Source organism: Equus caballus, chromosome 11 (assembly GCF_041296265.1).
Source record: "Equus caballus isolate H_3958 breed thoroughbred chromosome 11, TB-T2T, whole genome shotgun sequence".
Classification (NCBI taxonomy): Eukaryota; Metazoa; Chordata; class Mammalia; order Perissodactyla; family Equidae; genus Equus; species Equus caballus.
In genome coordinates, this window is record NC_091694.1 from 9,225,452 (window position 1) to 9,248,817 (window position 23,366).

Genomic DNA, 23,366 nt, shown 5'->3' on the forward strand with positions numbered 1-23,366 from the left:
CAACGCACATGTACACAATCTACTTTAATTTAGTTGAGCATCCCCCTTCCTCACCTCCCATGAGAGTGCACCTCCACCTGCAAGGAGCGGAGTGGACCAAAGGCCTCAGCAGCTGCTCTGTGAAACCCAATGCCATGTTAGTACAGAAGTCACACCTCCGACACGCTGTTCCCAGCCAGGCGCTGAGGGCAACAAGGGTGCCAAGCTAAGGGAGACCTGCTTTTCGGAGACCTCACATTTCCGTGAAGGCTGACTTTGGCTGGATAATTCCCTTATGGCCTTGCCCAGCAGTCTAGGATGCTTTCACCTCTCCTCCGTTCATAGTCAGCCTTGCATTGTGGTCGGATGGCTCTTCTAACTTTTCTGGTTCCCTTCCTATTTTCCCTCACACAGGCATTTCCTCTAATAAAGTCTTGCACATTTAATCCCATCTCGGCATCAGCTTCTCAGAAGACCCAAGCTAACACATTTTGGGTTTTTGTTTGCTTTTTAATTTGTTTTCGCTTGTTTGTTTTTGTTTTCCCATCTGAAACCTCCAGGGTGCCAAATGGGAAGATCCTTGCTGGTTGCTCCCTCTGAGGAGGGAGGAAAATTCCAGGATTCCCTGCATGGCCTCGCATGGCCTCCCTTGGAACCAAATCCTGGGGTGTCCTGATTCCTTCCTCGAGCGGCAGCAGAGTAGCTGCAGGCTTGGCAGTGAAATTTGCTCGTTTCTAGGAGAGTGAATACATTTTTGCTGCTTTAATGAGAGAACTACGCTAGACATCCTTTAGAAATTCTTGAGCCCAGACTTTGATGTAAAGATAACGTGGATTCAGGTTCTGTCTCAGCCACTTCCAAGTTGGGACCTGAGGCTGGACAGATGACCGTATGGGTGCTCATCTATAAAGTGGAGATCATAGTGCCCATGTCATAGGGCTGTTGTGAGAATTAAGACAAAAATGCATCTGTCGGGTGGGTTGTAGAGTTTCCGCGCTTAGTAGGTGCAATGTGTTTTGGCAGTTTGTGATTTTTATGCTCTTCCTCATTAATTTGTATAAATGTCTATATTTTTCAGTATAAGCTAATATTTTGACATGTATGAGGTAGGCTTTTAAAAGTATATACGTATACATTTTTAAGTACAAAACCAAATGAATTGAATATCTGTACAGGGATTCCTGAAGCCGGGAGTGCTTCTTCATTCTTAGTGGCAGTTTTTCATGAACACATGAGTCTATATTTATATGTGTATAAAATAAAGTCTTGGCGCTGTGCTAGGTTTGATGAGGAGCACAAAAGTCGATCAGCTGGAGACCATGCTTCTGGGAAGACTGCACTTCAGAAAGGGAGAGAAACACATACACAGTAATGCAATATGGGTCAAATGTATAGATAAGATTAGGTATAAGAACACATATTTTTTTCATTGCTTTTCTTTTGTTTTTTTTGATGAGGAAGATTGTCCCTGAGCTAACATCTGTGCCACTCTTCCTCTAGTTTTGTATGTGGGATGCTGCCACACCATGGCTTGATTAGCAGTATGTAAGTCTGTGCCCAGGATCCAAACTGGCGAACCCCAGGCCGCTAAAGCAGAGCATGTGAACTTTACCACTATGCCACCAGGCTTGCCCCTTTCATTGTTTTTAAAGATGCATATTTTGTCTTTCAATCAATGGCGTCTTTGATTTGATCAGATGCAGCAATCCCTTCCACGTGCTTGGGTGTTTTAGAGGACAGAGAGATTCTTTTAGCTTGAGTGAGAGAGCGGAGGCAGGCAAGGCTCTGGAAAGGATAAGCGAGTGAGACGGACAGATGTGGATGGAAGGCAATGGAGAAAAGGCATTTTGAGGGAAAAAATACCATGAACAAAACACAGAGACAAGGAAGGGAAGCAGCAAGAAATTGAGGTTGATGAAAACACAGGGGTGATGGGAAGGAGTAGTGGGAACGGAAGACGGGTGAGAAAGGCAAAGTGAGACGGAGGAAAGCTCAGGAGCCCATGAAACTACTGGCATGAGTGAGGTGGGATAACTGTGTGTGAGTATTAGGGCGGTGCTCCAGGATTATTGACTTGAAAGCAGCGTAGAAAATGAATGGGAGTTAGGGTGTGAGATGACTGCAAAGGCCATTATGACAGCCTGTGGAGAAGTAATGAAGACAGATGGAGCCCATTTCTCGGCCCCATACAACGTGCCAGGCATTATCTCCTGTGCTCTTTGAAATGACCTTGGAAGTTATTGCGAAAATCCAATGAGTTGACTCTGTCTTCCACTCTCTGGCCTCAGTTACTGCCTTCAGACTGACTTCAAGCTTGGCTAGACCTTGCCCCAACCCTAATCCACATGAATGTGTCTCGTATGAGACATGGGCAATGGGTGTCCACTTTGGTTGCTTGGTTTTTGAGCATTTGCTTGTCTTCCCTATCTTCACCACTGATCTGCCATCTGGATGTGGTCTTAATTCTTCAGAGTTTGTGTTGATGACACCCAAGATCTAGACCCTACTTGTAGCAGCTCCTAAGTGCACTCAAAATGCAAAAGAAAAAAAAAAAACCCCAAAAATCCACAATTAAAACCACAGATGCCAGAGCTTTTGGTTTAAGACTGTTGTATTTGGGGAGGTTTTCAAATTGGAAATTGTCGTTTATCATAAAACAGGGTCCTATTTGCATCCAATTCCCAAGCCAGGGTCACCCAGACTTAAGCTTTCTTGATGATGATTTCGGTGATTCAGGAAGCAGCTAAAAGTAAGGGGACAGAGGAATACCTGGGCAAAGACAGAGATAATTAAGGAAAACTGCTCCTTCTCGTATTCCGTAAGAAGCTACGAAATATCTTTCCTCCCTCTCTCCTTCCCTGCCTCCTACCCTTCCTCCCTGCCCCCTCTTCCATCCTTCTGCTCTTCCTCCCTTTCAGTGATATTTATTGAGGGCTTACTATGTGCCAGGTCTTCTGTGATGAGTGGAATGCTGTATTAACTGTTAAGTGCTATGGGAGATACATAAAAAAAAAAGAGTTAAGGCATAACTCTGTTGGGCTAGAACTTTGAAAGCAATTGCGGTGAAAGAGACAAACCCATACAAAATAGTTGGGAAACAATGACAAAGTAAAATTCAAGTAAATACCTGGGGGTTATCTAGGTAGCGTGGGAAAAGGCATAGGCTATCCCAGCTCAGGAGTGACTCGCTCAAGGTTTTGGGAGGAGATGATTCAAGTTTTCCAAGTTCTGAATAAGGAGAGGTAGTAGGAGTGTGCCCCAGACCAAGAATCACGTAGCAGAGACTCATCGCAATCGTTCTCAACCAGGGCAATTTGGCGTCTCAGGGGCGTTTGACAATATGTAGAGATGATTTGGGGTTGTCACAACTGGGGACAGATGCTACTGGCGTTGAGTGGATTAGAGGCAGGGATGCTACTAAACACCCTACAATACACAGGACAGCCCCCACAACAAAATGTCAATAGTGCCGAGGAAAAGAAACGCTGATCTACAAGGACAAATGATCCAGCAGTGTGATGGGGGCGTGGGACAGATGATCCAGAGAGATGGCTGGAGATGGATCCGTGGTGGGAGGCGGGGGTAAGGGGAGTGGGGCTTGAAAAAGAACCTAAAGTTTCGCTTGGCTCTTTAGAATCCAGTGCCGTAGGTTCTTGACCAATCCAGAAACATGAGAAAATTGGTGCTCCAGAAAACTCTGATGACAGCAGAAGCAAGGAGACTATCGTACCAATGCCAGCACGGGCTGCAACAGTTCCTTCCAGCCGGGTGGCTCTGGAGATACACGCTGGAGAGAAAGAATTGACAGGATGTGAAGACTTACTCCTGCCCCACAATGAAGGAAAAAATAGTCATAAAAAGTCCAGTTTTGGTACGTCAACGTGACAATGTCCTCCAAGACCTAGCTTTGTCCTTGGGGTCTTAGGGACTTTGGCTGGCTTTTATAGTGTCGTTCTTTTTAGGAATGACACTATTTCATTCCATTCTGAGGGGAAAGTGACCTTTTTGATTAGTTTCTGACTTTCCTTAAGCCTGCTAGGATCATTTCTCTTAGGCTTTCTGGGCTTGAGTGAATTTGCACTGTGGCCTGTTTTTTTTAATACGAAAGTTTAAGGAAAAACAAAAACAAAACAGAAGGTCCTCCCAGGAAGCAAACCTGTTGTTTTAGTGAGAAGGTTTTGCTCCTGCATCTGATGCTCCTCTGACCCTACACGTTTCCTTTAAAGCTTTCTCAGCACGCTACCTCCTCTCCCCACGGCTGCCTCTCGTGTCAGGACTCTGGCGCGTTGGTGGGTGGGTAACGTCTACTTCTGGCTCCTGTTCTTCATTGTCCTAAGAGGAGTTTGTGGTGGCCTGGTGTGGAGTGTGTGTGCACGCGTGCATGTGTGTGCTTTGCTTCTGGGAACAGGAAAGGGCAAGAGAGAAACAGATGGGCCCCCTGAGCTTCTCCTTGGCCTGAAAAATGAAAGGCGGAGAAAATCGTAATAAAAAACGGAAACAGCTGTGGCAGGGCCACAGCAGCTTGTGGGGTGGGTCCCAGCCCGAGGAGGGTTGCAGTCTGTCAAGATTCTGCTGCTAGGCGGGGTGGGCATCACCAAAAATAGTGTCCTCGGCGCAGACGTTGGCCACTCCGTAGGGCATTGTATCTACCCTACGTCCTTCCTGCCCTCTTCACTCTCCAGGCCGGACAGTAAGATGGAGACTGAATAATGGTCTTTTAATATATCCGACCAGGAGACTAGTAGGTAGGTCCTCTGGCCTCTGCTGGTAGTTAACTGTCCGTGCAGTGTGGCTGTTCTTTCTTCAATCCCATAGCAATTCCCCCAACATTGTTTAAACCTGCTTTTTGTCGGGCTCTTGGCACATAAAGTCAACAGCAGGTCAGCGCACCACATCATTTTTGTCAACAGTTGACCGAGATGATACACTGAATAAGCAGAAAAGACATTTAGTCATAATCGTTGGCTCCCTTTCAAAAGCTATTGGACTCTTTCTCCAGAGGGACTTTTTGGCTGGGTACCTCTGAGAAATCAAGATGAAAATGTGGCAACTTGGGGGAAGAGTGTAGATATTCTATCAGAATAGACAGAGTTTCTGGGAAAGTAAGGACTTTGCCAACCCTTACCCACCGCCCACCCCCCCACACCCCCCGCCATCAATAATGAACAGTAATTATAGTTTCAGTTAAATCACTAAAGTTGTAAGAAAGTATAACCTTGCCCTGTAGGGTAATATAAATGCTAATCAAATGGAAGATGGCTCGACAAACCAAGATATTGATTTTTTCCAAGTAATCAATTTATTAAGTAGTCTTTGATTTTTCATTTGGCATTTAAAAACAATACGCATTCAGATGATGAATTTTAGAAACTAAGGAACTCCTGTCTATAAGCTCTTTATTCATTTAACTCCCTTGACTATATTTAATCCAGGAACATAACTCCCCATAATTTATTAAAATTGCTTGTTTAATGTGGATCTCTCCCCACTAGGTGAGGGGTCTCTCTTTACCACAAGCTTCTAGCATTGAGCCTGTCAGGTGGCAGATGAGAAGAAGTGTTTGTTGTTTCGATGATTTTGACCTCCGGAGCAACGTGGCTGAATAGACCAGAGCAAGACAGTTCTTTCCACATGATATGCCACAAGGACCATTTTGATTAATAGCTATGGGTGCTGGCCTCTAGCTGGACAGCTGAATTTCATTTGGCCTCATGTCCATTGATAAGCTACTAATCATCGCTGATTTCTGATACTCTTTTGGCTCAAATTACTTTCCTGCCATCTTGATTTTAGTGTCTGGCATGAGGTACAGGCTTGGTTTGGATAGTTAACCACTGAATCGAAATTACCAATAAGACAGATGAAAATTGGGCACAAAAGAGTCTTGGTGGAAATAGGCGATCGAGGGGCAGGGGCATGGGGGAGACTTATAAACTCCATATCACTTTTTTTCGAGTCCCAGAAAACAGCTGCAGGTGGAGAATAGGATGGATTTCAAGAATTCTCCATGGAGGCAGGGGTTCAGACAGGGGCCAGCTGGGTGATGAAATCAGCTCAGAGGTCAGATGTGCGCTCATGTTCGGTGGAGGCTTCAGAAATTTCAGGGACTTTCAAAATTGGCTCTGGAGAGAGGCAGATCTGTTGACTAGGGACACGGGGACTACGGCATGATCATTCTGGGATTCAGGGGCCTCAAGTGTTAGGGGGAACAAGGCTCCAGACTCCTTCTCCTGTCTCTGTTTTGGGGAACCCTAGAAGAGAAACACCTCTTTTGTTCCTGAACCTACAGAGATGAAGGACACTCAGAAGAGGAGCAAATCTTACCCTTTCTAGGGGCTTTCAGCTATAAAGTGCCAAAGCCTCACAAATGTCATCTTTCCATAAGGTCCTTTATCTGCCTGGATGCGGGTCAGCTCCCCACAGGTCAGACAATTTGAATAAGCACCACCCAGAAGTTCAGATGTTTATTTGGGCTTTAACATTTCTCTCCCTTATCCTGACTTCCTCCACCTCCCAAGCTGCCTGTGAGGGAGCGGAGGCTCCTGTTTGATGCTCCTGGCTTCCCACCCCTGTTTGCCTCCAGCTGGACCTGGAGGGCCAGTACAATCGGCTCCCTCACAGTGCTTGGCACGCCCTATATGGGTCTAGCTGGATTCATACAGTGCCGAGGCAGCTGCCAAAATGAAAAGTCATAAGAAAAATGGATATCAAAGCTCTTTCCTTCCAAAGAAAGGAAAGAACATCTGGGTTCCAAAAGATTGTAGGGGGTCGTGAGATCTGATGTCACATTAATTCTGTAATGCAAAACAGTGTGCGAGGGAATTACACAGTGCATTGAGGGAGGGGGCCATTGGAAATGCAAATTGAAAGCAAGAGATGCCATTTCACACCCACAAAAACGTGTCAAGATTTTAAAATCTGACAGCAAATGTTGTTGGTATTGATGTAGAGGAACTGGAACTCTCTTACATTGCATAAAATGATTTATGCATTTGGAAAATGGTTTGGAAGTTTCTTACAAAGTTGAGTATTTATCTATTCTATGACCCAGCCATAACATTTCTAGGTATTTGCCCAAGAGAGATTTATATCATCTTTGTTCACAATAGTCTCAAACTAGAAAAAAATCCAAATGTCCATCAGCGGGAAATATGGATAAACACATTGTTGTGTATTTACACAAGGGAATACTAGAGAGCAAGAGAAAAGAATGAATGAATGATCCATGCGACATTGATGAATTTCACAGAAATTATGTTGAGCAAAAGAAGCCAGACGTAAATGGGTGCAGAGTGTAAAATTCCATTTATATGAAGTTCAAGAACAGGCAAATCTAATGTGTGATGATAGAAATCAGACCAATGATTATCTATGGGAGATGGAGATTAAAGAAAGAGGGAATGAGAGAACCTCCCGGGGTGATGGGTTTTTTCTCTAATTTGATTGGGGTGGTGGTTGCTCAGATGAATATATTTATCAAAAACTATAGTCAAATACACTTCGGATCTGTGTATTTCACTTTTTTTTTTTTTTGGTAACTTTTGGCAATAAAATAGGAGAGGGGCAGAGTCAAAAAGGGAAAGGAAATCTGTGAAGGATCCTTTTTAGAGAGTTCTTGGCACGCAACTCATTCTCTCTTCACTGGGGAGGTGTGGTGGCGTTATTCACTAACCTCAGGTTTAGCAAATGGGGCTTTAAAAAGAGGTCGCTCACGAAGCTTTGAAATGAGTTCTTAGAGTTGAGGAACAGAGACCTGGTGCCTGACAGTCTAGGGAACTTGGGTGAGATGGGAGAGGTGGTGACTTCTCTCGGGTAAGTGATGTGCTTCCACTAACCCAACGTGGTTCCTCTTCTAGGGTTCCCCAAAACAGAGAGAGTGAGCCTGGGATCATCCTGGGTGCTGTGTAGCGGAGTTCCCTGCGGGGGCAAGGAGACCTCACAGGAAGAGGCTGGAGGTGTTCTGAGCATGTTCAGCAGTGGGGTAGGAGTTGAAAACTACCAGTCTGAATAGGAATGTATCTGCCTGAGCCAAGCACAGAAGAGGAGTCATGAAAGTGCCCCAGAGGATAAAGGGTCAGCTCTGATGGAGTGCTTGGCCCACCAGGGATACCAGCTTGAACCATCTCCTAAGACCTGACAGTGTGACTGCCATCCAGATAAATGTCCCTTTTGCTTTCCTCTCCTCTCCTCCCCTGCTTGTCCCATCCCCTTGGCCTCTGTTGAGGAGAGAGGAAACAGAACTAGTTAGTGGGAGAGGGGACAGATAGGGGACATGAAGAGAAGGGCAGGACTACCCCTCTTCCCCACTACAGGATTCCATCGTGAAGCAATCACGAGTTGAAGAGAGGAGAAGATTTACTATGAAGCCATCTTATGTATTTCCTGGGATGAAACTATTCAATTACTGAAATGAGACTTTTTAAAATTTTACATAACCAGAGGACTTTTTCTTTTCTGAGAATGTTGGGAAAAGTCATGTTCTCATCCCCCTAAGTCCACATCCTGCCCCCCAGAAATCCCTCAGGGCCAAGGGAGGGTCCCAGCCCCAAAATGAAATGTAGAGAGACAGCAAGGGCAAAAATAGAGCTGCGTTTGGATCATAGTCCACGTGGTATGCTTGTTGACTATTATGGGTTCCATGTCTATGCAAGCCCCCACTAAGCATTTCCAACTACGTTCTTAAATGCCACAACTTGTGAAATGGGACCACCTCTCACCTTGTCACCAAAGACAGGGCACAGAGGTTATCCTTTCAGTCCAACTTCTTGCTCTACATCCCACCAGTTCTCAACTCCTGCCACTTCTCCCCCTCGAGTCTCCTCATAGCCACCCTCTTCTCTCCACTTTTATTGCCACTGCTTTGACCTTAACTCAGGCTTCTATCTCTTCCACAATGGACTAAACAAGAGACTCCTAAGTGGCTCCATTTTCCAAGATTTTGACATTTTGACATTTACCTACCTCTATCCAATCCTAGTCACACTGAACCAACTTGTAGTTTCCCCGAAGGGTGCACCTGTCTCATATCTCCATTTTCTTGCACAGTCCCTTCTCTCGATCTGAAATATCCTCCATCAGCTAGCCAACCTCCTCTTCCTCCAGGAGGCTCTCTCTGCCTTCCATCTTCTTTATTTTTAAAGCATTCAGTGCACACCTCTAACTCAATACTCAACTGTTATTGGTTTAATTACTTTACTTCCATCCTTTTTCTTGTGAACTCTTTATCTTGTCAGTTTTGGAGTCTCCAACTCCTATATGGCAATATTGTACACTCATCAAACGTTCGCTTAATTGGTATTTAATTACAGAGTAATTGACGACTTTTTGTGTTTTCTCCCCTAATACTCAATTCCCACCTGAGGATCTGGGGGAGTAAAAATGGCTTAATATATCAATGGATTCATGAATAAATAGTTATTGAGTTCCTGTTGTGTATCAAACACTTTTCTAGGTACTGGAGATAAGTTGGGAGTAAGACCAAGTTCAGAGCTTTAGTCAGAGGAGATGAACACGTAAATGACAAAGATAATTTCAGGACGTGATGGTGTTACAAAAACAGACAGGATAATGGGAGAGTGACTGGGGTGACAGCAGTCTGGACCACTCGATCTAAGACGATCAGGTCAGGTCCCTTGGAAGAGATGACATTTGAGCTGAGATCTGAAAGATGGAAAGGAGACAACAGGGAAAATTCTGAAGAAAGAGTGCTTTAGGCCAAGGAAGTAGCAAGTGCAAAGGCCTTTAAATGGCAAAGAGCTTGACAGATTTGAGAATGAGAAGGAAGGCAGAGGGGTGGGGGCATAGGGAATAAGGAGGATAATGGCAGGAGATGAGGTCACGGAACTAGGCAGTCTCTGGATTGCGTGGAGAAGGAGTCAGCAAACCTTCTGTAAAGGGCGAGCTAGCAAATATTTTAGGCTTTGCAGGCCATGATGCCTGTTCCAACTGCTCAATTCTGCTATCATAGCAGGAAAGCAGCATACGTGATATGTAAGCTAATGGGCATGACTGCGTTCTGATAAAACTTTATTTACAACAATAGGTGGTGGGCCAGATTTGGTCCATGGGCTATAGTTTACAAACCCCTGGAGTCAGGCATAGTATCCCATCATAAAGAATTTGGATTTTATTCCAAGTGACTAGGTAGCCATTGGAAGATTTTTAATGTGGGGGGGGGGGGGTTGTCAGACGATCAGATTTTACTTTAAAGAGATTCCCTGTAACATAATTTACAACATAAGAATTTACTCTCCCTTCCTCATTATGAAACTCTATTTCAAATTCTCTTTTGAAAACTGAGGACTCGGAGGGAGCAGGTAACGGGGCGGGGGGTGTCCATGGTAATTATCTATGCTGTGTACTAGTTATGTGACTTTAGGTTAATTGCTTAATCTCTCTGAGCCTCAGTTTCCTTCTTAATAAAATTGTAATAGCAACACCTGTCTCTAAGGGTTATTAAATGGATTAAATGAGATCATGTATATAAAACATCTGTCACAGTGCCTGGCAAAGTAAGGGCTCAATGATGTAAATCCCTTTTCCTCTTTTTCCTTTCATTGAGCCTGTGTATGTCACGCTCCAGTCAAGAGAGAGGTAAATGTAAAACTTGGTCATTAAGTTTAAAAAATTAATGACACGATTACAGGACAAGTGAGAAATTTCTCACCATAACAACTGGGTGATTTGGGTACTACTGTAACAAACACAATTTTAATTTAAATTAACAGAAGCACAATTTCTGATTACAAACGGGATGGATCTATTTCTATTCCATATTATTCAAACCATATTTAGATCCTGGAAATGCTTCTGGGCACACTAATTTGAGAGGAATGCTAGTAAGTGAAGTATATTCAAAGAAGAAGAAGTTATGGAAGGGTTTGGGAACCACATAATATGTAAAATGTATGTAATGGAAATGTGTAACACGGGGGAAAGAAAACCTGAAAACTTTACAAATAGCTGAATGGCTGTCATTTGGAAGAAAGACGAGACACATTATATTGATGTAGAGGTTGGTCTTCTTGGACCGTTGGGTGGAAACTGCAGAGATAAGATTTTTCTGCAATTAAAGATCTCTGTGATAGGAGAAGTGAGCTCTCAATCAACGTAAGCATTCTGGAAGAGACTGAAGAATATTCAACAGGTGAGATATTGTGTAAAGGATTTTTGCAACGAGAACACAAGCAAGCTAAACGACCTCCCATCCTATCTTCCGAATTTCTGATTCCATAAAACTGTGGAGTACATTAACGAAATCTCTGGAGATCAAGAGGCCCTTTTAGGTACCAGGGACTGGATCCTTGTCTTGAGGTCTCTGGTAACAAGAGGATTGTGAGATACACGTATCTGTGGTTCGTCAAGAGGTAGAGAGACCAACAGAAGGTTATTGTGGGGGGGGGGCAGGAGGAAATGACTAAGATAAAAAGAGAGCGGCTCACTTTTATGTAAATTGGGTAAGAGTAAATTTCATGGCACTGAAAAATGGATGGAGATGAGGAGAGAAAAAAAGAAGTCAGGAAGTTCTCACTAAAATCCTCCCAAAACCCATCAACGCCCTGTCCCTCTGCCATCCTAGACTGGGCCACCATCATTTCTCACCTGGGTGGTTACGATAGCCTCCCGACTGTCCCTGAGCAGTGCATTGTTTTTCATAGCATGTGAACAAGAAAATGTCCGGGGGTACTATTTGTTTTTGCCTGCCTTCTCTACCCTGAAAGGTAAGCCCTGTGAGGACAGGGACGACATCTGTCTTGTTTACTGCTGAATCCCAATGCACAGGGGATGCTCCACGAATGTTTACGGGGAGAATGAGGAGTAGAAATCTTCCTAAAGTGAAATGTGGCAGCGTGAAATCATGGTAATTGGATTAAGTTCAAAATAAAATCCTGAAATTTCAAGGGATGTGTCAAGCAGCGGCTTCAAGGTAATGTACATATTGCCCCGAATTTTGCCTGGTTGTCTTGAATGAATGCGAATCTGACATGGCCTGCCCCATGTTGTATTTGGTCTAAAAATAATTCTTCTCCAGATATCCAGAGTAAGCGAGTTCTAGACTGTGAATGATTGAAAGGAATAGCCCAAGCAGGGCCCAGCAAACTTTTTTCAGCTGCAAGAGTCAATGGGGGACCCTAAAGAAATGCAGAGGACAGATGGCATAGAAAGGAAAAAAAGAAAGGAGTAGGAAGAAGGAAATGAAGGAATGAGGAAGGACAAGTAATTAACATTTCATTCACCCTCTGTTATGCCCATGAGATAATAATGCCTGTGAGCTTGAGAAATGAAAATCATTTGCGTCTCAGAGGGATGAGAAAATTGTGTAACGTAAGCGGTGGAATATTGTGGTAGCAATTCCCAATAACGTGTTCGTGATATTACCACCAAGTCCATGGATGCAACGAAAGGTTGGTATTTATAAAGCACCTGCTATGTGTCAGGCACTGTTGACAGCAGAAAGAAAAGCATCTTACGTGCAGCCTCTGATGTCATGGTTTGCTGTCCAACAGCTATGGTCATGGGCAGGCTCAGGTTTTGTGGGGCCTGAAACTTACACAGTTTTTTGGGGGGGCGAGGGGCTCTTTAAGAAAAATAATATAAATTTTAAAAATATGAGATTAAGCATAGGGCTTTAATAGGTGCCTGTGCAAGAGTCCTAACACTTAAGCTCCTTTAGCCTCACAATAAGTCCAGTTCTGGCTATAGCAATAGTGCATCAACTAATTTAATTTAAAAAGTGCCACAGTGAAGCCTCAAAAATGTTCATTTTAGAAATCAGGGGAAGGGATGGGATGGGGTGGAGTTTGGCTTGGGAAAGTCAAACACATGGCTTAAATTAATCCATAATTTTCATTTTAATTATAGCCCAAAAAAGACTGATTCTAAGTGAGTTTTTAAATTCCCTTTTGGTAAAAAATTCCCTTTTTGTTAAAATAATAATTAAAAAAAGATTTTATTTTGTGCAAATAAGCAAATAACCCTGGATCTAAACACAAGCTTTTTCTGGTCTGGATGACTCTTTCCTAGGTTTCCACTCATGTCTTGTTGTCAGGGTGATAAGCTCTGTGTTTCTGGATTTAGAATAAAAATTCCTCTAAAATATTTTCTAATCTGGTGATATCGGGCTTTGACGAGAGCTGGAGGACGGGGTGAGCGGATTCAGAGGCATGTGTTCCCTGTGGGAATCCTGTACAGGGCATCTGGATGCAGTCAATTCCCACTGCTCCTTGCTAAAACTGCTCTATTAACAATCCTGTTACATGACAGAGGGATTATAAACGTTCTCAACCAAAGGGGAAACTGAGGCACAGGAAAATAAGCAACTCGCCCTAGGCGACCTAGCAAGTTTATATCTGAACAGAACTTTCTGGCTCTAAGAAGGTCTGTCAAAGTCACATATTGAGGAAAAAAGAATATTTCTAGGAGAAGAGAGAACCATCGAGCAAACTATAGATTTGATAGGGAAAGGGGTGATCCTGATAGGGTGGTATCTGTTGATTTTAATACACAAAGGATTTGGGCAAATAAGGGTGGACAAGAATTAGTGAAAAACGCGGAGACTTTTAAAAAGGACTTTGTGAGTGTTGGCAAGGAGAAAAAAAATTGAGATTTTTTTTAAGAGTGGAAGATAAACTCGGGGCCTAAGTGAATGGGACGCTATGGCATAAACAAGGAACAGAATCTGATGTCTAGGGGGCCGGGGTTGGGGGAGGATTTGCACAGCACTCGGCAGATCACAGGCGCTCAATCAATGTTTGTAGAAGGAATTTGCAGAGGAGGCCAGGTACTAAAGTTGCCTCGATTTGATAACTACCATTTTCCTGGTTGCCATGATCCTGGCATGGGACGCAAGCCAGGAATCCAATAAGCAAAAACAGACAATGTGAGGTAATACCAGAGAGTTTGGACGCAGGTTAAGACTCAGAGACAGGGGCGCAGTAGTCAAACCAGCTTGAGGTGAGAGAGGAGACTTGCCTCCTTAAAGACACTTCCCCAGTCAGCTGGGGGGTGGGGTGTCTCTGTGTGGGGGTGGGGGGGGGGAGGAGTGATTTCATCTGTTTAATGAAAAATGACCTGAACAGTTCTCTGATCCTGGAAACTCCCCATGTAACTGAGGCCAAGGAAAACAGGATTAGGTCTTATTACTTCTGTGATGGCTTTGCATCTTCTCAGAATGAGTTAAACTGGAGGGAACAGAAAAAGAAGGGAAACTCCTTCCAATGGGTTAATAGGACTGACTTCCCTCTGGTCCTCTTCGGATCCCGTTTTACTTTGGCTTTTTTTGCGTTTTAAATGGACACCTATTTTTTGGTATGTGTTGACGACAACAGAGTGTTTCCTCTATTATATTCAGAAACCAAGTCGCCCCCTTTGGCATTCTGTCTACTTGACAAGCTACTGATTTCAGGGCTAGCGTTCCCTTCTGAAGTCCACAGGGCAACAGCTTTTGCCCTGAAGCATGCGGGTGTTAGAACCACAACAAACATTTCACCGGAGACGGCAACTGCTGAGATGTAATTCTCTATGTGATCAAATGGGGTGGCACTTTTCAAGATTTTTCTGCTTTGATTTTTGGGGGACACACAGTCTTTTCCTCAGTGCCTATTTTAAGATTGCCAAAAATGTACATAAAAAATGAAAACACAGTGATCAGCAGGTAACAATCTCCTTTGTGCCCAACACTTCAAATCGTCCTTTTAACAGGAGAACAGGGTGAATAAGTCCATAGGCCGTTTTCTTTTTAATGCAACGTATATTTATTGTAAACAACAATATACAAAAAAAAAAGAAGGAAAGAAAAAAAGGAAAGGTAAGTTTCACAGAGAGAACAGAAGGTTTGGAGGGAAGCGAGCGAAACAAACAAAACACAAACACAAACCAAACCTTACCTAAAGACAAAATATGACTTAAATGCCAGGTTTCTTAAGTTACAGAAATATTTTTTTTTAAAGATCTGCTTTTATACAGAAATTGAAAGATGCCATATTATAAGAGTGCTTTAAGATTTTATTCTACTGACTTCTAAAACTGTTAATATATCTTTTTTTTAAATAAAAAAAAAAGTTTGCTGTCTTTTTTAAAAAGCAACCCTCAAACTCTCCAGCCACAGAAGTAATTAAGAACTAAGGTCTGTCAGTGGGCTGATTCCCTCCCCCTTCCTCCCTCCCTGGAGAATATGCAGGGGAATATTGATGACACAGGCTTGCGTTGTTTTGTGTCACAACACACACACACACAATTTAGGCAGCCCAAAGATCTGTGGCAGAAAACACTGCAGATGACTCAGTGACACACTACATTTGCAACCTCTCATTTGTACAAAAAAGAAATAAGCTTCCAGTTTGTTTTCAACAAAAACAAAAAAAGGACAGACAAAAAGGTGTTTATACAAATCTAGGACAAGGAATCCAAAGAAACTTGCTTTTAATAATAAAAAAAAAAGATTAAAGAGATAAATAAAAAAAAAAACTGGTTACAGTTAAGAACATAATTTAACAGATGACCATACCCTTTGAGGAAGGCTCCAACAACCTATTTTAAAGAAGGTAAATTAGAGGAAAAAAAAAAAAAGGAATTTTTTTCTTTACTTAAAACCTCTCCTTGCAAAATAAATAATTTTAGCACGTGGAATGTCTTGAAGGTTGACTGCTGGTGTTCAGAGAGGCACAGGTGACAGTGTAAGTGAGAGGACTCTAGCATCTGTGTCCCACATGGGGCCCAGGCAGGCAACCAGGGGGCAGTGTGCTGGGGCACCTATTGGCTGCTGAAACATTCTCAAAACACGTCTCTTCTCCTTTGCTTGCCTTTTGCTGCTTTCTTAAGATTGCAGCGAACACGCAAATGCAGGAGGAAATACACTAAAAGAGAGCACAAGTATTTTCCAGCAGCATGGTTTTAAGGTTCAAGGTGTTTTTCTCTTGTTTAAAAAATATATATATGATAAAGCTTACCAAATGCTTCTCTAGACTATTTTGACTTCCATAGTTGCGAAATAAGGCCTTTACTTTTCTTTCTAAGGCAGCTCCTCCTTGAATCAGAATGCCTGAGGAATTAAGCAAAAGCTAACCCCCCAAACTGATCACATAACACAAATCTGTGCTTTTTTTTAGGTTAATACAACACACACACTTTTTTTTTGTTTTTTGTTTTGTAAGAGAAAGCAAATCTGTACAAAAATACTCTGGTTGCAAGAAAAGCTAGGGCACACTGTTCAACTAAGTAGTTTAGCTGTTGGAAAAATAAGAGCATTTAATTTTTTTATCTAAAAATATGTATAAATCCCCTCAAAATGGTAATGAATCATACACAGTACATACTAAAAATATTTAAAATAGAGAATATTCCTCACAGAGGACTCTTTTCTTTAATTACTGCTAAAAAATAATTACAAAGTCCAAACAGGCAGAGAGATTGAGCAAATTGGTCACACGGTTCTCCATCATCCTCCACGCTTGCTCTGAAGAAGGTTTTCAAGTCCAGTTTTTTGCCGATGCTGCTGGTCCATCTCGCCAAGAGTGGCCTGGCCACTGATTCGCAACAAGGTGGTAATGCGTTTGGATAGCGAATGTTGCTGTCTTGGAATTCGGTACGAGTTGCCTTTAGCTTAAATGTCTTTAAGGAATACGAAAAAAAATGTCCAAAGGAAATTCTGGCTGGTTGTTTCTTTCTTCGGTTATTTTTATGATCATCACGGCCATCGTCGCCCTTTGTCTACGGTCTTCTCAAGGTCTGGTGAGCTGTGTGTAGACGGGCTGTTCCCAGTGCTGGGGGCTGTGGGTCTGCGGGATGGAAGGGACCCCGGAGGTGTCGGCAATGGGGGTGTACATGGGCCGCTGCGCGGGGTTCATGTAGGTGAAGGTGGAGTAGAGGCCGGAGCCCTGGCCCGCCGCGTGGCTGTAGTAGGAGCCGGAGTTCTGGTGGTCTGTGTAGTCGTACTGCGAGCGGGTGATGGGCGGGTAGGAGGGGCTGTAGTGCGGGAGGTTGAAGGGGCTGTACGCGATCTGCTGCGGCGAGTGCTGCTGCTGCTCGCTGTAGTGGCTGGGGCTCAGCTGCTCCGTCTTGATGTGCGTTCGCTGGGACTGGCCCGGCTCGCTGCTCAGCGTGGTCAGCGTGTGCGCCTGCTGCTGCTGCGGGGGCGCCTGCGGCTGGGGCTGCGGCGCCTGCTGCTGCTGCGGGGGCGCCTGCGGGGCCTGCGGGGCCTGCGGGGGCTGCTGCGGGGGCGGCGGCGGCGCCTGCTGCTTGGACATCCACACGTGGCCCGCGCCCGCGGGGGTCGCCGCTGTGCTGCTGATGCCATAGCTGCCCGTGTAGGTGACCTGGCCGTGCGTGGCCGGCACCCCCGGGTGGCCATTGGGAGGCAGGTACTGGTCAAATTCGTTGACGTCGAAGGTCTCGATGTTGGAGATGACGTCGCTGCTCAGCTCGCCGATGTCCACGTCGCGGAAGTCGATGGGGGGCTGTCTGCCCCCCTCTGGCAGGGGGCGCCCCTCTCGCTTCAGGTCAGCCTTGCCCGGCTGCACGTCGGTTTTGGGGGTGGTGGGTGGCGTCGGCGGGCCCTGGGATTGCCCTGCAGGCAATAAAAGAGGAAGAAGCACAGGAAAATCAACAAGGGCTGTGCAAAGGCCCTCGACTTACAAACCCTCCTGGGACCCTCCCTCCCTGCGAAAGTGCCCGAAGGCCCCAGATCCGCGCTGGAGGCGCGCTGCGCCCGAGATAAACCGCGGAATGATTAACCCGCCGGTACACACTAGGCAGTCTCCTTTTATCAGGGGAGGGTCTGAGGCCCCGAGGGTCCGGAAGACAAAATTGCTACTTGTAGAAGAGCCCTGTGTGTGCTTTTGGGGTGGGGGAGCAAAGAGAAGAAGGGAGAAGCCCTGTAAAGCTGTAACGGCATTTTACCTCGCAATAAAAGTTAATCTGCTAGGATTCAGGGATTGAGTTTGGGGGTGTGTGGGCACTCAGGGGCTGCGTGGGGCCCTGGGCAGGAGGGGAGGGGATTAGGCGTAGGGAGTAGTGTTTCCCTCCCCAGGGAACGCAAAGTCCCTAAGCTGAGCCTACAAGGTGGAGGCCTGGGGGTGTGTCAGGCACGCCGCGGTGGCCTGGCTCGGGTGGGCCGGCGGGGGATGGCTCGGCCTGGGCTCCGTGGGGGGACTCACCCGAGTGCTCGCCGGGGGAGTGCACCTCGCTCATGCCAGAGGAGGAGTGCGGCGAGTCGGCCTGCAGCGCCTTGAAGATGGCGTTGGGGGAGATGTGTGTCTGCTCCGTGGCCTCCTCGGCCTCCGCCTGGCCGTTCTTCACCGACTTCCTCCGCCGCGGCTGGTACTTGTAGTCCGGGTGGTCCTTCTTGTGCTGCACGCGCAGCCGCTCCGCCTCCTCCACGAAAGGCCGCTTCTCGCTCTCGTTCAGCAGTCTGGGGGCGGGCGGGGGGCGCGGAGAGAAAGAGAGAGTGGGTCTGTGAAACCGGCTGAGCTGTCAGGCCGGTGGGAGGGGGAGGTGACCCCGACCACTTGGCTTCTTCGCACACAACCACCTTCCACCCTCCTCCCTGCTTTCTAGCCACTGCCGCAGCTCAAAACTTAAAATAAATAAATAAATAAAGTAAAAAAAAAAAAAAAATCTCGGTTCTTTCAGTACGACCTGAGCGGTCACTCTCCGCCCCGCCCTCTCCCCTTCCCTTCTATTTTGGAAATCCTGGAGATGAAAATAGCTCTCCGCTGCTCCCGCTCTAAATGCCTTTGCTACTGGAGTATAGCCCCACCGCCCACAACACCCTTTAAAATCTTTCCAGAAAACCACTTAATCTGCAAGGAGCTCCTCCTGCCTCCCCCCTCCCCCTGCCCCATTGCGCCCACCTATTTCCAGTAGCCTTCCTCCTTCCCTCACCCCCACCCTCACTCCTGCTAGGGGGTCCTCTGGCCTCAGTTTCTCCCCCCCCATCCCCACCCTCCATCCCATCTCCTCGGGTATGGGGCTGCACGAGAGAGCGCAGTTCCAGGGAGAGAGAGGCAAACTTCACTTCCCACCCCAGCCCCCCACTTGAGATTGAACTTCACAGCGACGGGAGGTCGATCCGGCTGGCACCCCCCCTCCCACTGTATCTCCTATAAGTCTTCTCCTACCCTCTCGCTATCTCTCCCCCCACCGGCCCCCACTTTCCCGGAGAACAATCCAAGAACTTTGTCAAACTCTGAGCCAAGTTACACCTCGTCCCCACTACCCCCCGCCCCACCCAGCCTGCTCCGGGACCGGCAACTCCCTCCTGCTGGGAGGCGGGGCGCGGAGAGACTGTCCCGGCCAGCAACCCCGCCGCCGCGGAGCCCACCCTGTCGCGCAGGCCCTACCTCCAGAGCTTGCCCAGCGTCTTGCTGAGCTCGGCGTTGTGCAGGTGCGGGTACTGGTCGGCGAGCTTCCTGCGCGCCGCCTGCGCCCACACCATGAAGGCGTTCATGGGCCGCTTGACGTGAGGCTTGTTCTTGCTTGAGCCGTTGACGCGCACCGGCATGGGTACCAGCGTCCAGTCGTAGCCCTTGAGCACCTGGCTGACGGCCTCGCGGATGCACACTGGGAACTTGTCCTCCTCGCTCTCCTTCTTCAGGTCCGGCTCGCCCTTGGGGAACGTGTTCTCCTGGGGCCGCGTGTTCTCGGTGTCGGAGCCGGAGCCCGAAGGGCAGGGCGAGCCCGCCGAGTCCTCGGACATGGTGGGGCTGGGAGCACCGGACAGGCCCTTCTCCTGCTCGTCGGTCATCTTCATGAAGGGGTCCAGGAGATTCATACGCGGGCCCGGGGCAGGGGGCGGGTGGCCGGGAAAGGCGAGAAGCCGCGGCGGCTCGGGGACTCGAGGCGCGGGCTCCTCTCCCCTCGGCTGCCCGGTCGCGGAGCGAGCGGCTCCCGGGGAGCCTGGCGCGTCACCCGGCTGCGGCGGCGAGCACTTAGGAGGGCGCGGGGTGGCCAGCTCGCAGCTGCTCGCTCCCAGTGGGGGAAGTCGAATTGGAGAGGGGGAGGAGGAGGGGAAGAAAGAGAGCAAAAGCGGGGGCGCTTGCACCCCTTCTCTTCTCCTCCTGCAACGAAAAGTTCCTGGGGGTGAACCTGGCAAGTCGCGGCGCCACTGAAGTTTCCAGTCAGTTTCAAGCTCCGCTCTCCGCTCTCCAACTCCAGCCCAGCGGCTCTTTAATAAATACTCCCCCTCACCTTAGAGACGTCCAGCCAATCACAGCACGGCATTTCAGGGTCTGGCAGGCAGCTGATTGGATCCGATTTCGGGGGGAGGAGGATGGTGGCGCAGGGCTGGGTGACGAGAGGGGAGGGGAGGAGCTGGGAGGGGAGCGCCGCCGCTGGACGGGTGGGGGTGGGGGGTGCTGCGGGGAAGGCGGGGGAGCCGGGACGTCCAAGTGTGTAAGTTTGCCGTACTCTCGTAATGTCAGAATTTTGGTGCCGTCTCCGCGGGAATCTTTGCGTGTGTGTGTGCGTGTGTGTGTGTGTCTAGACTAGGATCTACTCCCACTCCCGAGCAGTTCTTTCCACTGCTTTCTCCGCGGTACCGGAGACTTAGCTGGAGTTTGCAGTATTGGAAAAGCCGTCGCTCGTTAGTGCGTAGCCCAGTTTACGCGTCTGGAGCCTGCCTCCTCCGAAAGTGCTTAGAAATGGTCTTTTGAAGCAAATGTTTTGGTGACTCAACGCCCGCTGCTCCTCTGTAATAATCCATATAAATAGATTAACATGCTCTGGTTCGCCGGGGCTGGTGCGGCTGGTCGGGATTCTGCTGCGCTCTTGCAAAGGGAATCAATGAAAACCAAGCTAAGTCCCCGCGAAGGCTGGCGGCGGCGGCCGTGACGCCGCGGCCCCGCGCTAGCAGGAGCCGTCCCGCGCCACACCGACCTTGAACTCTGACAAGTCTTTCTCCAGTGCCCCGAGCCCCCACCCCGCCACGCTCCTCAGTGACAGGGCAACTGCTTTCGCGTTCTGCTCTTCACCTCCCCGCCGAGTCAGAACGTCAGCAGAGTTGCCGCTGGAAAGAGGCTGCAGCCTGCTCCGGCTTTGAGAGATCGCACTTTGCGAATGTGGCAGTCCCGACCGCGAGGCTGAGGCCGGCCACTTGGTTTGTAAAAGGCCAAACCAATGGGCACCACCGCAGACAAAACACAGAACTTTGGCGGAGTCGTGCTCCTTGCCTGCTTTCGCCCTCCTCTACAAAATACCTGGAGAGGTGAAGCGCCTGTCGTCCTGAGTTTGATCGGGTCCTTTTCTGACTCGCAGACAGTTGGGAGTTCTGGGGGAGGGGGTGGGGGTGTCTCTGATGTATTTCAAGTGTGATTTGCGCACAACCTTTGTGTTTACACGAACTGCTTAGAGCCTTGTGAGGTATCTGTTCTGGGAGAGAAGAAAAATCTTAGTCGCCTGCGGGTTTCATGTCTTCAGAATCACAAACAAACGCACAACTGCGGAAAACTCTTAAATTTTAAACTCCCCTTTTCTGGCTTTCGCAGACGTTCGCCTCGAATTCTATTACTGTTATTGTAAATCGGCCCGCATCCTATCAAAGACTTGTTTATTTCTAATTTGCAAAGTGCGGTCACTATTAGAAGATTTAAAAGAATGTTTTCCTTGAAGAATTTTTAAAAGTCTCGTTTTATTCCTAAGAAGTTTATTCCTAAGACATTTTTTTAGGGGAAATGGAACTCTTCGAAAGGTAGTAAGTTACAACCCTGTTAAACAGCATTTACTTTTTAAACGAATGTATCTCACAGTGATTGTCTTAGTACCCTACAGCTTGTTTATGAGTTAGAGACCTCATACAATAGCCTTGTAGTCATGGCTCCGCGAATACGCTCGGAAAGCGTAAGAACAGCTTTATCCTTTCTTGGGAGGAAAAAGTCCCGTGTAGTGTGGACTGATTTCTGTGTCCTCGGGAGGGGACATTTGTGAGTATAACTGTGATTGGAAGACACATGACCTGGGACGAGACTCAGAGACCAAAACTTAGGGCAAAAGTTTTAACTAGGGCGTCTGCATTTAGTTGCATTTTATTGGAATTCCCATGTTTACTGACGGAAAGGCAGTGAAGACGACTGTGACCTTAAGATGTTTTGGAATATTTCACTAAATATTTGTCAAGATAAATGCGTACATATATAAATATATTTTAATATAATTATGTAACCCGAGATACGTAGTATATGACATTTTTAAATCATAAGCTACGGTGCTTTATACATTTTCTGTTCGTTTGATGCAAGCATTTTGTATTGTATCTTTTTGAAAACAACGATAAACAATCAGTAGACTTAAAAAATGGACTGCAATTTTCAGCTGAATCCGGAGGGGGCGCCAAAAGCCCAGAAACTGTCTAACACAGACACTGCAGAAAAACTTTGATGGTGGTGCTGGGGGAGAGCGTGTTTCACTCAGCCAGGACTGCTCTGCTGCTGAGATTTCTCTCTATAGGAATTCCTACGCGGTATTCCCTCCTGTGCGGATCCATCTCTGTGCAGCCCAGTTAGGGGAACTTGGGAGGTGTGTGTCTCTAGGGGACCGGGCGAAAAAAGAGAACGTTTGAAATGCCTAACGTTTCTATTCTGCACAGAACGGGGAGACGGAGACCACGAGAAAGGACCCCCATCTCCCAGGTGCCAAGCGTTGCCCTTTGCTCGGCGTGCCAGGACCAGGTCAAGTCTGATGCGTGGGCACCGTCGATTAGCCGGTGGCGCAGTCCTACATTTCTGCAGGGGCCTCCCGGTCCCAACTCCCCCACCCCTTTTCAGGGGCTCGGTTCGCTCTGCTGTGACTTTTCCAGGTCGCCCCTGACTTCTCCTCCCCTCCCCGGGAAGATGCTCGCAGTCCCCGACCACAGGACCTGAGTCAGAGAGAGCTAGAGGGAAAGGAACCTGTTCCCACTGTTGGGTTACAGGTGGGGAAACTGAGGCTGTTGGCTCAGTTTTAGCCAGAGCTTTCTGCCAAAAGTTAAACGCGCAGGGATCCTCAGTCTGGTGAGGCTGAGGTAGAGAAAGGGCGCAGGTCAAGAAAAGGGGCAGGCCACGGAAGGCACTTCACACGTATGCACCGCGCATTCTGGCTCCGCGTTCTTGAGAAGCGCCCCAAGGTCTGCCGCCTGGAGCGGAGACACGGAGGTGCGAGCGGAGCCCAAGGGGCACCTCGGGAAGCCGAAGTCTGGGATCCCCCCTTCTCTCTCTTTCCGCGTCCGGGGCCGGCGCCAGGCTCAATTTCCCCAGCCGGGGCCGCCAATCTCCCTCCGCGTCTACATGGGAGCGGCGGCAGGAGCCCTGAGCTGCTGGCGCAAAGCGAGTTTCGTGGGCTCTGTGGGGCGGCGCAAACACGCAGTGCGCGGGGTTTTCCGTCTCTGGATGGGGGTGGCGGTGTGGGCAGATGGGGTTCCC

The 23,366-nt window shown here is 47.4% G+C and overlaps 1 protein-coding gene across 1 annotated transcript; it reads right to left on the reverse strand.

Moving 5' to 3' along the window:
- Window positions 1-14,708: 14,708 nt before the first annotated feature.
- On the reverse strand, window positions 14,709-20,859 carry SOX9 (SRY-box transcription factor 9). Its single transcript, XM_023652130.2, has 3 exons — window positions 19,317-20,859; window positions 18,132-18,385; window positions 14,709-17,542 (listed from the first exon to the last, which is right to left on the reverse strand). Exons 1-3 carry the CDS (start codon window positions 19,745-19,747, stop codon window positions 16,698-16,700), a joined length of 1,530 nt encoding a protein of 509 aa, XP_023507898.1. The 5' UTR covers window positions 19,748-20,859; the 3' UTR covers window positions 14,709-16,697.
- Window positions 20,860-23,366: the final 2,507 nt, after the last annotated feature.